General features: G+C 43.0%; 1 protein-coding gene across 5 annotated transcripts in view; it reads right to left on the bottom strand.

Moving 5' to 3' along the window:
* Window positions 1-15,507, bottom strand: part of SUMF1 (sulfatase modifying factor 1) — a 77,323-nt gene that overhangs the window by 58,920 nt on the left and 2,896 nt on the right. For all 5 annotated transcript variants that reach the window (XR_006416783.1, XR_006416782.1, XM_044451903.1 and 2 more), the window contains exon 2: window positions 3,972-4,145. Coding sequence is in view for 3 of the 5 variants with exons in the window: in XM_044451903.1 (XP_044307838.1) it covers window positions 3,972-4,145 (174 nt within the window). In the remaining 2 variants the exon portion in view is untranslated. The remainder of the gene's footprint in view (window positions 1-3,971; window positions 4,146-15,507) is intronic.

The raw sequence follows: 15,507 nt of genomic DNA, 5'->3' as shown, positions 1-15,507 counted from the left end.
CTAGTGTTGGTTTCACCCATAATGAGTCAAGCACATCATCCATCGTAGGTGAAGGGAATGAACAAGAAAGCCACTTGGTCAAAGCATCAAGGAAGCCTTCCTACCCTTGCCAAGCTTGCCCTGGCCACTGCCGAGACAGTTGCCCCACAAGAGCCCAAGCGCCTGATCGGATGTCCCATGCTGTGATCACAAGCCAATTTCAGCTCACTGGGGCTTGTTCCCCCTTTATACTTTTTTCCTAAGTTCATGAAATATATTCTTGTATAAGTTCCAGTAGAAAAACCAAACCCATTGCCTTTTCAACCCAGTTGAACAAGGAATCCAGAGTTTTGACAGCTAGATTCCCAAGAAAAGGGGGTGGGATATATTTTTGTGCTTTCCTGAGCAGCTGGGCTTTGGAGAAAAGTGGAACTTGTGCATAAACGTAAAGACTGTCAGGCGAAGGAGGAGGTGGCTCTTGCAGTAAAGGGGATGCACACTGCACCACCCCTTTTCTGAGATCTAAGATCATTTGCGTCTTTTTTCTCCCTTGATAGTTTACCTTGTGACAGCTGGAGAGAGAGAGAGAGAGAGAGAGAGAGAGAGAGAGAGAGAGAGAACTAACCCTAATTTGGAGCTTCATAGAGTCACAGAAGAGTGCACAATTGCACAAGTGTAGCTAAAGCTTTTTGAGAAAAAAAATGAAAATATTTGTACAGATTGAGGTTTTAAGTGATATTTAAAAATACATGCCAGTCCCTGATAGCTCCTGCAGTCTCCACTCCAACATTTTGACAGCTATCGGTGGCTATCAAAATGGAGTTTGTGAAAGCTGGTTATCAAGCTGGGTTTTGCAATCTCAGGAAAAATGGGAAAGCCATGGTAAGTTAAAACTGGCATGCAATCCAGGAGAGGAGAGGAGAGGAGAGGAGAGTAGAGGAGAGGAGAGGAGAGGAGAGGAGAGGAGGTCCCTGGGATACCTGGAGAAGGACTGAGGGGAAGGAGGCAGTAAACAACTCACAGCAAATCTTACAGTCTGTTGGGTGCACCATGGATTGGTTGAATGACCACCATGGCTTTTTATCAAGTGCATTAGCACGCTGGGCAAATTCACCCATTTTTTTAAATGTCCAGGTATACCCATTGACCTGAAAAGGTCAGAGAACACTCATTTAAACATACAAAAAGAAAAGCGTGCTGGGTTGTTGCTCCAAGTGCAGTTTGTTCCCTTCTTCCAATCACAGATTTAACATCCACCTGGCTAAGGATTAATAGTTAATTACACTTATGCATACACTGCAATAGTAAAAGGTGGAAGGAAATGGTTGGACAATAAATAAAGAAGAGCAGTGAAGATCCCATCTTTCCCATTCCTACAGAACAGCTGCTTTTAAGTGATTTGTGGTTTCTCCAGCTTGTTGGGCATGTCGCTTTCATGCCTGCACACAAAACCACAGTAAAATGCTTGAAAAGCATTTGGAGTTCTTACTTATGGATAATTTATGTCTGCATGTGTTGTCTCATTTTTGACAATAATAAACAAACAACATTGCCACTCACAGCACAATGGAAATGCAAATTTATTCAGAAGTAAGCAGTGATGAGTCACATGGGGTTTAATCCTTGGTAAACATGTACAAGAATGCAGTATTAAGCTTGTTGATTTGCTCTTAAACCAGCTGAATTGCATTAAGGTCAGTTATCAACCCAGCAACTCTGGCTTTTGTGTTGGGTTGAAACCTAAGATATTCACACAGCATTCCTTTTAAAACAGCACCATGCTAGTCTGAGAACAAGTACATTCTACCCAAGAAAAATCCATCAGGCATTGATTTGACACATTGATCTCAATTGCCTGCTAGTCAGACAATTGCAAATGAGACTCTGGAAACGATTTTAAGAAAACTTACACTCCACCTTTCCACTGCAAAATAATGCCCAAGGTGGCTAACAGCATCCAAAAATACAATATCAAAACATAATAAACAATGCAACAGTATGCACAGTGAATGATTTTGACAGCTCTGTATATTGGCTGCCACATAGCCTCATGTGCTTGGAATACAATCCCCATCATTCCCAATCACTGATTAGGGAGGTTGGAATTAAAGTCCAAGCACAGCCAGGAGGCAGCATGCTAGGAAAGGCTGATGTAAGACTATTTTGATGATGTACAAGATGAAATCTGGCATATACCAAGAATCGTCCTAACATCCTCTTAGCTGCTGACAACATGTGCACAATGACTAATAAAATCTAAGAAGACAGAACAGACCAGTAATTCTCCACAGCCTCCTACAGAGGTAACAGAAACAGAACATTATGTCATGTTTATATAAATTGTTCCAAATGATTTGGCCTTTCTTGGTATAGAGCTGGAATTCTAGAACTCAATCTCTATAAATCTTTTCAAAATGCATTTTCAGAAACTACTGGTTATTTCACTATGTACTTACTTACTTACTTAGAATTTTTGTATGCTGTCCCATTCGCATGAGCCTCAGGATGGCTTACATACAATAAATAAACACAGTACAAATAGTGCACATAAAATCCAGATTCACCCTGGCAACAAAATAAAAACCTATAGATGATATTAAAAATTGTTAAAATATTGTTTAAATAAAAAGGTCTTAGCCTTGCGCCGAAAAACAAATAACGATGGTGCCAGACGAAACTCTCTGAGGAGCGCATTCCATAGGTGGGGCGCCACCGCAGACAAAGCCCTCCTCTGGGTACTTAGCCTCCTAATGTCTTTCACGGAGGGTTCCCGGAGGAGGGCCTCTGCTGCCTATCTCAGGGGGTGGGAGGGCAAGTATGGAAGAAGGCGCTCCTTCAGATAACCAGGTCCCAAGCCATTAAGGGCTTTACAGGTGATAACCAGCACCTTGAATTGAGCCCGGACTTCGATGGGGAGCCAGTGAAGCTGGTAGACGACTGAGGTTATGTGGTTCTTCAAGTAGCTTAAATAAGGGATTTGATTACCCGTATCTCCTTTAGTGTACAAGGTTGCCTACCCTCCTGCTACTCCAGCCAACAGACTATAGGATTTGGTGTAAGCCCTCCCATGCTAATGGAATGAATGACACGCCACCATGATAGCAGGTGTGCCAGTAGAACATTGGTGGTGTTGCTGCTGCTCGGCCAGCGAAGAGATGGAGAGGCAATGAAGCCTGCTGAGATGCAAGCTGGCATGGCTGCCCTAGCAGGCAAAATATGAATCAAAACTGTGGCCAGGAGATCAGTCACATAGGAGAAGAGGGCTGCTTAGCTCATGAAACAGTCTTCCCAATAATCTCAAGCATGCCTGGGATGGGGTCCCAACTTCCCTAGTATGAGATAGTATCCTGGATTCAAACCTGAATTCTCCTCCATGTAAAACCTGGGCTGTTCTAACAGAGTGGAGCACCTTCTGAAGCCCCTGTGCTCCTGATGGCAGAGACTTAAGGATGGCTGTTGGGCCCAGGAAGGAGGCAGAGAGATATGTCCCATGACATACTCAATACCTAAGTGCCTGCTAATGTGGCTGTGTGGACAGGGAGCTGCTTTTGTGAAGCTTGTAGTATGGGTTCATGTCCTAGGAAATCCCTTTATTTTGTTCTATTTGTTCACCTCTATTTGGAGAGGTGAGTGAAGAGGAGGCATTTCCCATCTAGTAATCTTTGTGGGTGCTTTGTAAGGGTTGTCTTTCCTCCCCTTGGTATGGTGTGTTTTAAAACCATGCATGCGACCCCAGCCTGAAGGAATGTCTGGACACTGGTAGCGGTGGACGCATTGCTGGTCATGCCACAGGGTCAGATGAGGGGGCAGCACTTTGTTTCACATGCACTGCAACGCGGGGAGACGTACACATCTTTTTGAACTGATTTGCTCTCTCTGTGTGTGAACAGCACACAGACTTCAACTCCAGTTCAGTCACTGAATGGTGTATTTTGACGCTGTCTCCAGAAACAATGGGAGCATGTCACCAACAGCCATCCTGGGCCACTTACCTCTGTCAGATATCCAGTGGCATTCACAAACTTCTCATATTCTGCATTGCTGACTTCATAGCGATCCATGTAGAAATGGTGGATATGGACTCTCCTTGCAGGCCATTCACCATCTTGTCGTATAGCTGGCTCATCAGTTCCCATTGTAAACACTCCAGCAGGAATAGAGGCCATCTGCAAGTTCAAGGTGATAATTTTAGGTATGTCTAGAGCAGCAGAGCCCTCCACTGTCTTTCCACATTGAGGTGTTGCTTCGAGCCTTGTGGTCTTAAATATTCAGAATTTCCTCTAGAAACCTTTTATTTTCACAGTGATGATAGTATCTAAAGTAGTCCTCATTTTATCAATGAGATAAGAACACCAAAGGACAACAAGATTGCTCTAGCTGTTGATTCGCATGTGAAGAACTGATCCAAAAAGTGTGCAGTGTTCTCAGGCAGACAAAATAGTTGTTGGGTAACTTGCAAGGAAGAACTGGGTGAACAGGAATCAGAAAAGATTGGCTGTGTTCCGGAAAAGGCTACAAAAGTAGAGGTGTTCTTCAAATTATAGGAAACAGGATAGAAGAAGCAGATGGGAGAGGGATGCTAATCGGTTTGAGCCACTTCATACATTCAATAAGTCCAAATACTTTACACAGGGCTAGGTACAGCCCAAAATGTGTGTCATTTTGTACAACTGACTTGAATAGTATTCACACAATACAACTAACACGTAAGTGACCTTGAGAAACCTACACAGGTGTTGTTATATGTTATATGCCAACTACATGAATTGGACCTCACTGCAAAGGACAGAAAGGAAGAATGGTCGACAAAGACGCCTGTTAGCCATGACTAAATGATTACCTCAAGAACACAGCTTGCCTTGCTAATCAAAATTAATAGTCTATCCCAAACTATCTTCTCTGCTGGATCAGACAACTATGGCTCTGGTTTAGTTCTGATTCCAATATATACTTTTTAAATCATCTTGCCTATCCTATGTATGGTAAAAATATTTAGGATTACAGTTCCAGGCTGCACCACCTGAATGAGCATTTTTCCCAGTTATGTGTTAGTCGTGAAGTCATGTCCAACCCATCATGACCCCATGGACAACATTCCTCCAGGCTCTCCTGTCCTCCACCATCCACTGGAGTCCACTTAAGCTCACGCCGACTGCTTCAGTGACTCTATCTAGCTACTGGACCCATCATCCTCTGCCAACCCCTTCTTCTTTTGCCATCAATTGTTCCCAGCATTAGGCTCTTCTCCAGTGAGTCCTTCCTTCTCATTGGGTGGCCAAAGTATTTGAGTTTCATCTTCAGCATCTGGCCTTCTAAAGAGCAGTCAGGGTTGATATCCTCTAAGAATGACCTTGCGGTCCAAGGGACTCGCAGGAGTCTCCTCCAGCACCACAATTCAAAGGCCTCAATTCTTCGGCGCTCAGTCTTCCTTATGGTCCAAGCTTTCCCAGCAACTGGGAAAAACACAGCCTTGACTATACAAACTTTTGTCGGCAGGGTGATGTCTCTACTTTTTAGTATGCTGTCTAGATTTGCCATAGCTTTCCAGCTACTAATTTGTTAAGAGAACACGGGCATCTTAAAAGTTCAATGGAAAGACTGAGAGTAGCAGACACTGTCTCACAACAAAGCAGTAAGAGAAAGATTTGTTCAATTTAGCTCTAGCCACGCCAAGTTGTGAGCAGAATGGCCTCTCCCACGTGGCAAATGTAGTTGTCTTACAGTGAGGCTTCTGCAATGCTTGTAAGAACCACCATGTTGTACTGACCATCTGTGATCATGGAATCCAATGACAGCCTGAACGGGTGTTTGTCAAAGTCTGGTTTGCACTACACCTACGACAATATGCTAAGCCTGGATGTCTTCATTTCCTTTTAACATTAGCAAGGTCCTTTTTTGTTTTGGTTTGGTATTTTGATTTTTAAAAAGGCTTAGTTTTGACAGGTGAAGAGATTTGAGTAACTACTGGACTATGGTCAACAAATGGCAAGTTCAATAAGAGACTGATGATCAAGAAGAACAGCATCAACTTTCCCCAAATTGTCTTCCAGATACTTTGGACTACAGCTATTATTAGCCCCAACCATCATGGCCAACAGTCAACTGTGCAGGACAGTTTCATCCAAAATGTTGAAGAGCACTACGTTGGAGGAGGATGAGCTATACAACCAGAGAATTCGTCCCTGGGTCTGGGAGGTGGTGAATGTCTCCTTGAGAGAGGGAGTGGTGTGTGCCCCTCTAAAGACTGCGGTAGTGACACCACTTCTTAAGAAACCACACCTGGAACCAGAAGATATAAATAACTAATGACATATTGCCAACATTCTCTTCCTGGGTAAGGTAGTTGAGTGGGTCATAGCTAGGCAGAACCAAACATTCTTGGACAAAATGGATTATTTGGGTTCTTTCAATTGGGTTTCAGGCCTGGTTTTGAACAGAAACTGCCTTGGTGCCCTGTGGGATGACCTTTCCCAGAGAGAGACAGGGGAAGCATAACCCTGTTGATTTACCTGGACCTCTCATCAGTTTTTGATACCATCAACCATGGTATCCTTCTGGAGAGGCTGGTTGGGTTCGGAGTTGGTGGCACCACTCTACAGTGGCCCCACTCCTATCTGTCCAACCATCTCCAGATGGTGGAGCTGGAGAACTGTTGTCCTGCACCATGGCACTTGTTCCAGGGCACTCTGCAGGGTTCCATTTTGCCCCCCATGTTTTTCAAAATCTACATGAAACCACTAGAATAGATCATCCAGAGGTTCGGTTGAAGTGTCACCAATATGCAGATGACACTTAGGCCTACCTCTCATTTTCATCCAATCCAGGCATGGCAGTGACTGTTGTAAACCAGTGACTGAATGAGGGCTAATAAATTGAAGCTCAATCCAGACAAAGATGGAGCTGCTGGTGGGTAGTGCACCTAACGGAAATTTTCAACCTGCCCTGGACAGGGTTATGCTCTCCCTAAAGGACAAGGTTCATAGCTTGGGAGTGCTCCTTGTCCCCAGGTTGTCACTTGTTTCACAGGTGACCTCAGTGGTCAGGCACGTTCCATCAGGTAAGGCTGATTTTTCAACTTCATTCCTACTTGGACAAGCAAAGCCTTGACACAGTTATTCACACACTGGTGATCTCTAGCCCCAGTTATTGTAATGCGCTGTAATGGGGCTGCCTTTGAAGTTGGTCCAGACACTCTAAATCTATTCAAAACAGAGCAGTGTAGCTGTTAAGGAGGACTGCCGGTCCTCCATGAGGTGCAGTGGCTGCCTATTATTGCCTGGACCCAATTCAAAGTGCTTACGTTAACATACAAAGCCCTAAACAGCTCACGGCTGGGATATCTTAAGGAACACCTGTCTTTGTATATCCTACCAGACCACTAAGGTCTTCAGTGGAGGCTCTTCTCTGTGAGTCACAGGGAGTGCCCTGTGAAGCAAAGGAAGAAATGGAAAGAAGGGCTTTCTCTGCTATTCCATCTCACTTGTGGAAACCCCATCCCAAGGAGATGTGGCTGGCAATCTTGCTACTTGTGTTCCATCACCGGGTGAAGACAATTTAATTTAATACTTGTTTTTAGTAGTGTTTTGGGATCTATTTTGTTAATATTCTATTATGTTAATATTGCCTCTACTTTCTGCTGTTCTCATTCATTTGTTCTCCTGTCTCAAATTCTATACAATTTGGATTTTATGTTGTATATTAGACTTTACAGTTTTAATCTTGTTTTATGGTATTACAATTTTATGTGAATTATTTTTGCTGTTTTTGTGAGCTGCCCAGGAAGCCTATGGGACGGTTATGGGATGGCATACACATGCAATAAATAAATCAGTAATAAACCAGAGCTAGATCCTGATGGAAAGTCACCAGACAAGTGGCCGTGTCCTGTGTGTATTTGTTTTAAAGTAAGTCACCCTGGATAAGAAAAGGTTCTGGTGACAGCCCTCCATTAGAAAAACCAATTCCCACTCTGTTTCTCATACCTTTGTAGGTCTGGCTACCTTTACAAAGGGACAAACTTGTAACATGAGATGATCTGATCTTACAATTCTTGTAAGTTCAGTGTAAAGAAACCACATGGGGTGCTAATCCGTCCTCTCCTCTCCTCTCCTCAAGAGAGCAGTGTGCTGGAGTTCCAGGGAACACCTCTTTTCCCAGTGCCATTATACCAATTACTGTTGTTGCTGATGGTGTAGCTATTATTTCATTGCTTTCTGAGCAGTTTACAACAAAGTATAATCCAACTGAAATGCCTGCAGCTACTCTAAATTAAAACTTTTCAAAAGATCCGATCACCAGTCTCCCACATCACACTTAGCTCCCTCACAACAGGTGCAAGAAGATGCGTGTGACACTTTACACTTATGAAGTAGATAATGTCCATGGGCAGAATAAATAAGCTGGTTAGGCTTTAAAGGAGTCACAAGGCTCTTTGCTGTATTTGCAAAGCTAACACAGCTAACTTTCTGGATATAACTAAAATTCAAAATATTTATAATATAGTCATAATTAGGAAGAGTTGTCTAGAAGTGGAAAATTACAGACCAAGGGTACAACTTTAAGTAGACTTATCTGAGTATAAGTCCACTGAGCACAATGGAAATTAAGATTGTACTGTGCATTTTTCTATATTTCTGGCAAAGATACGATTTTGTATACAAAAAAATAAGAGTCATTTTCCATTTCACTTCCATACCACTCCATAGCTAATGTTCTGTGGAATAGAGTTAACTGCTTTCTATTTCTGCATTCTAGAACAGGAGTGTCATTTTTTTTTCTTTCAGAATCCTGGCAGTACTCCTTCGCCTTCATACAGTCATCTAACAAACAGAAATTCAACTGGCAGAACTTTCTATGAAGCCATATATAAAATATGCACAAAAATTAGTGGCATGTTTAAGTAGCACTGAGAAGGGTTGAAAGGAATAACAGAGACAGCTGAAGAAGTGTTTCCAACAGGAGTTCACTTATCTCTGGAGTAGATTTGAAATTAGCAATATTACTCAAGAACAGCAAGTGCCTAAATGCCTGGAGATCAATGTCTACACAATGCTGCAGATGGAGGGTTCTATACCCTCGATCTTGGTTTATTGCTCATGGTCCTCCTAAGGGGAAAGCATTGTACTAGGTGCTAGAGTTCTTTTGATCTAAATTAAGCGTGCAACAGTGACGGAAATATGAACTTCAGGTCTGCCTATCTTTCAACTTCTTGCTGACTCACTATAGCCAAAGTAACTATTCTAAGCTGGCTTGACAATTGCAGATGAATAGCTCACCCCTCAGTTATCTCCAGGAAACACACAGGAACAGAAAGCATTTCAAAAATTAAGGCAGAGAAACAAAAATCTTTCTCTTTTCATAGCTCAGTGGCTCAGTCATCCCATAATGATGTATGTAAGTGCATTCTTGCCTGTCAGTGCACAGTAGAAGGAGCCATCTCAGTGCTCAATATTCTCCTTGAAATTGTAGTCTTGTATATGTTTAATTATGCACCTGCATGGTTTATTTTTGGCATTTGTTGTAAAGGAATTGTGACTCTTGAGGTATGTGCTCCAGTTTGTGTTGTTATTCAACATCAGGACTGGTTTGTGAATTCCTTGTCAACGACAAGGAGCAAAGGGCATCTAGGTCCACCCCAGAACTTGGAGCCTCTCAGGCCAACACACGGTCTCTCCATTGACTGAAGATGGTTGTCCAGGCACAGGGAACAGAAAGAAGGTCATGAGACCACCTGCACCATTATAAAGTAGCTTCTTTTGTCCTGGGAAAGGGATTCCGCACTCCAGTATGAAAAAAATAACTCAGTAATTATGCACTGGGATATATTCATCAGTGCTATGGCCAATAAGTCAGGGATGATAGGAATAACAGGCCAAAATGTTTGGGTAGAACCAGGAAACTGCATTGTCCATACAAACACTACATCCTGTCCATGGGCTACACCATTTCAGTGTTCTTCCACCCTTGAAAATCTCTGCACGTAGAAAACCAGTTACATTTTTGGGCAAACGATAAAGTGTCTCTTCTCCTTATGTACTATTTTTGTCTGGGAGACTATAGAAAGGAACACTCTAGGAACAGATTTACTATGCGATCTAATTCTTTGTAAATTGGGCCAGAGATTTGCAAGCCAATTGTAAATCAGCCCGATTCAAACGCTACTTTTGAGATGTGGTCGCTGGTATCTCACAGGTGGCTCCAGCGGGACAGTTCATGCTGGTGAATGCCATAAGATACTCTGGCTTGAGGAAATACCTATGCAATTTGGGTAGCAACACACTGCAGACCAACAGCTGTTACTAACACAGTGTGAAAGGCAAATAAAGGGCAGAATCTCCCATACCACAAGGAGAAATTTTATACAGTTTCAAATTGTAAGAGACAATTCCAAAACACAGAATAATGGATCACAAACAGTACACAAACCCCACAGAAGCATCCTGCTCAGTATACCAGGCCTTCATAGAAAAATGTAAGGACTTTAAACACTTGAAAAATGTTCACCATTTATATATGGCATTCTCATGCTTTATTTCAGTGTCTGAAGAAGGTGGAATGACGGTGAAAAGTCACTTTATAAGCACTCTGACTTCTTGGCTATTAAACAACAAACAGTTGTGCTCAATGTATCTGCTTGGTGTTGTAACTCATATTCTAAACTTCCATCTTCTGCACCGACAAATAATGGGGGAGGCACAGGAAGGAGGAACTACATTAACAAATTATATTTTTCTTGGTAAAAATGAAGGGTAGAGATTGGGATAGCCAACTAATTAATATCTTCTTGGCTTAACACCAAAGTATGTTTGCAAAGCTCTTTGTAAATGGAAATTTACTTTGGCTGGCGCCAAGGTTGTTCTTAAGTCATAAGAAACATTTATAAAGTTAGTGAGATAAATAATGGTCACTGAAACACAATAGGTTTGTTTTGCCATTAGAATAATTTCTAGCTTGTGCTAGAATTGTACAAGAGCTGAAAGGTTGTATATGTTTGTCTGTAACCCACCCAGGGATCCATGCGGCTAATGGGGCAGGCTAAAAATCTAATAAAAATAAAGAAAGAAACGGCTTTATAATACAGAGATGGGCAACCTGGGGTCATGCAGATGTTTTGGACTGCAAGTCCCAACAGCTGTACTTAGCACAGCCAGTGGTGAAGGATGAATGTTATAGGTCAAAATATCTAGAGGGCCACAAGTCACTTACCTTACTATAGCACTGCTGCATAAAAAGAGATAAAGCCTCCTCATTCTCCTTTTATTTACTCCATTAAGAGAGCAAGGGGCTGTAGCCCTAAAAAGCATCTAGGGGGCCACAGGATACTTCCAATCTCCAGATTTGAGGTTAGAGACAGTATCGCAACCTCAGGGCTGGAGATTCACACCATAGTTGAATCATACTCGTAGCTGGCTCACTCATGGTTGGCATGGAAAGAACCGTGGCATCCACCTCAGAAAAGGGGGACAGAAAAGGAGAAAGAGGAAGAAAAGGAGGAGAAGATAGTACAAGCACCAGGAAATAATGACCTGTCCTGATGGCACTCCAGTCTCCTTCCTCCTCTGAAGAGCCACAGCTAGATGGGCAAGGGGAGGCAAAGATTGCTTCTGCTGCCCTTTCCTTTCTGCAGTGGATGCTTGTAAGCCTCTGAGTTTGGGAGCTGACAGGCACCAAGGGCACAATAAGACTGGTCAAGAGACACAAAGTGGTCAAAGCAATTGTGAGAGGGGACTTCAATCTTGGTCCAAGGCTACACTGCGGACTGGCCATGAGACCAAGGTCCAGGGTCCTGCTATCCAGGGAACCTTCAGGTGACCACTTGGAGAGTAACAGGTAGCAAACCCAAACTCTGTTATTCCTGTGGTTCTGACAGTGATGCAGTTTAAGGTTTCTTTTAAATGCAAACTGCTTATGCTCAGAATTTTTTAAATAAGGGCTGGTAAACAGTTTTTGTTCCAATTCATCAGGAAGAAAAAAACAGTTGTGTCCTTCACATCCGAAGTGATACTGATTCATGCCTGAAGTCCAAATAAGACCCTCAAGTCAGGGTCCAAAATTACTTGCACCACTGCCTTGGATCTCTGACAACCAAGAGATTATAACAGAAGCTGATGTGGTGTCATTAACTGCTGCAGTGTCATACTAGAATTGGCTATGAAGCTCACTCAGTGGTCTTGGGCCAGTCACTCTCTTTTAGCCTAACTTCTCTTACTGAAGCAATATAATATCTTGTGTTAGCACAGTGCCAGCAAGGCCAAGAGGAGTCATGCATACAGCCTACAGTCTACTAGAGGAAAAGCAGGATCTAAATATAATGCATAAAAACTATGGTCTCTTCATCGCACTGATCAAAATCTTCTTTCAATCCAATATTGCACTATACAGGAATGCAGTTAAGCAAGTGCGTCTATCTACTTTGCGTGTGTGCTTTTGTTTTTAAATAACAATTCTGCATTCCACCTTGCATTACCCTAAGCCTGTATGGGCTCAGCTGTGTATGGCAGCTGTGTGGGCTACCTCCATTAACCGTACCTCCTTAGTTTTTCTACCTATAGCTGCTTCTGAAATAGTCTACTTGAGATGCAGAGGTAAGGAGCCCTACCTCTCCCTAATGAGCACAGATATCTAGACATCGGTAGTCAAGTGGAGATTGACTACCGATATCAAGATTGCTCCACAGGTCTTCAGACAAGCAGAGACTTCCTAATAAAGCACAGACTGATTGCTCTTGCAGTCAATGGAGAGTAGCATTTATGACCATAACTCAAGAAGTATGGAATACCAGCAACTGACGCTGGAACAACTGCAGTCTGGGATGCTGTAAGCAGTTCAGGGAAGCCTCTATCAAAATGCTAGCATGAAATAAAATAGCCAGGAGCATTCAGCAAAGAGTAATGACAGGAAGGGGAGTCCTTCTAAAGCGCTGGCTGCACAACAGCTCAAGTTAAGCAGGACAGGACTGGTGCAGCTGAACACAGCACCAAATGTATTGTCCAAGAGTGCAATTCATCCTCCGCCTGCCCAGCGACAGCATCTGATCCTAGTAACTCCAGCAGCACAGATCAGTCAGCCAGGAGCAATAGAGATCCAATTGCTATTCAGCAGAAGGCCTGAGCAAGCATCCATGCAGCAGCACGCCACCCAACACAGCCCTTCATTCTGGACCAACGTCTTATTTTGTTTATTTATTTCTGTATCACCAAGCAGCCAAGCTCTCTGGGCACCTGTCTTGCCAGACAGGTGCTGGCTCTAGCAGGAGAGCAAATACAGCAGTGTGGCTTTTGCTCATAACATGAAATATTTGGTTTGCTGATCAAATACCCTTTCATCCTGCCAAGTCTGTACAGGAATCTGAAAATGATTGCTATGCATTCAAGAAATGTGTCATTCAATTTATTTAAAAATGTGAAGAAACAGGGCGCCTCCTTCTTGCTACTAATTCATGATGCTAATATCTCCAATGCAGAAGGTAACCAAACTTCGAATCCAGGTGGCACATAGAATGCAACAGTTTTATTCTGGCTACAATAGAAATGGATCGTTATAAATGCTCAATATTGGCATAATTCACATTTTTGACAACCCGAGTACAGAGAAATTACAAATGTTGAGCCTCTAATACTGTTCTTCATGAAAACAATGAGTGAATGTCAGAAAGAAACTTCAGCAGGTTTTCAAAACATCTAAATCCCACTACTGGTCGTGTGTTTGAACTGGTTCCCGCATTCGGTGCCCTTCCATATGCTGTTTTCATCCTGTCATTTTTCCTTCTGCCTAATGAGAAACTCGGCGGGGCTACCCTAAAATGTTCGTTTCCGAGTCACTGGGGACTACGGGCTTGCTTTGACACAATAGGACATGTAAGACTTCACAGACGAAAACACATGGCTTGGTCCACTCCACCATGAGTGTTTGTAATTCCCTTTTAAAGCCATCCAAATTGGTGGCTGTTGCTACGTTTTGCAGAAGTGACTTCTATAGCTGAACTATCAGGGTGTAGAGAAGTCCTTTTCATCTGTGCTGAGCGTCCCATCAAGCAAAATCCCAACTGAATTATGGGATTGAGAGAGAGAAGGAAACTCCCAACCCCTTTCTCTGCAGGATGCACAATTCTGACGCATGTCTTCCAGCACTCGTCTGCAAGCTAAACAAAACTTTTCCTCATAAGGAAGTTTCCCCACTTTTCTCCATTCAGTTTGCCCTTTTCTGCTGGACCAAAGCCTTTAGTTGGGGTGACCAGAAACAGACAACGGTAGTTCAAACACGGACACCCACCAGCTGTGTGCAAGGCTAATAAGATATTGACAGTTTCAGTAACTTGGAGTCCATCTTTTCCACCTTCCCAAGGGTACCTGTCTTCCGAGAGAGCAGAAAAGGAGACACCCAGGCCATGGATTCTCTGTAATTCTCTGAGAGCCAGTGTGATGCAGTGGGGAAGAGCATGGGACTGGGACTCAGGCGATCAGGGTTCTAGTCCCTGCTCGGCCACGGAGCCCACGGGGAGACTTTGGGCCAGTCACAGACACTCAGCCCAACCTACCTCACAGGGTTGTTGTTGTGGGGATAAGATGGAGGAGGAGATGTAAGTTGCCTTGAGCCCTTTGCAGGAAAAAGGCAGGATATAAATCGGAAAAATCGGAAAAAAAAAATAATACTGGTCAGACCATTCTGGATGCCATTTACAAGTCACTTAAGCAAATGACAGTGCAACCTATAACCTGTTTTAAGATGTCAACTTGCCCTTGTATCAAGTTAGTTCTACTAACTACTAACCCTACTGACACGACACCGGAGGTGATGAAAAGGCTAACAGCAGGCAATACCTTGTCCAGAGCCGGAAGAGCCTAGAACTAACTGCATATCCAACAACTGTCCAACCTAAGCCCTATCTAGTTACTTGCTTTTGTTGCTGAATTGATCTTACATTACAATGTTTTCCCCCTAATATTTAAACTAAATCCACTTCCTTGAGTATACCTTGTCTTTGCCTCCATCAAGCAAAGGTGAAAATTATAAAAGTAACAAGGCAAGTAATTAGACCACTTTCTTTTTCTGGAAACGTTTTAAATATTTGAAGGCTGTACGTAAGAGATGCAGCAAACTCATGCATATGCTCATACATTGTTGTATACTGCTGTTGTTATGTCTGAAGTCATCTCCAACTTATAGAATCACAGAGAAGTAGAGCTGGAAGGGGCCATTGAGCTATCAGGTCCAGCTCCCTGCTCAGTGCAGGGCATCAAGTTAACCATCCTTTTCAGGGGGCTGTCCAGTTGCATCCTGAATGCTTCTAGTGTGGGAGAGTCATTATTGCAACCCTATGAATGAAAGGCCTCCAAAATATCCTATCCAGGACATCCCTGCTTGGCTGCTCTAAATTCAAGGCTCTGGCTACCCTTATAGAGTCAATCCATCTCTTATTTGGTCTTCCTTTTCTTCTTCTGCTTTGACCTTCCCTAGCAGGATTGTCTTCACTGAGTCTTGCCTTCTCATGATGTGTCTCAAGTATGACAGCCTCAGTTTCACCATTTT

Source organism: Varanus komodoensis, unplaced genomic scaffold, assembly GCF_004798865.1.
Source record: "Varanus komodoensis strain SLA01 unplaced genomic scaffold, ASM479886v1 scaffold6_4, whole genome shotgun sequence".
Lineage (NCBI taxonomy): Eukaryota > Metazoa > Chordata > Lepidosauria > Squamata > Varanidae > Varanus > Varanus komodoensis.
Note: the sequence above shows the minus strand (reverse complement) of the source record. Positions and strands in the feature narration are given on the sequence as shown.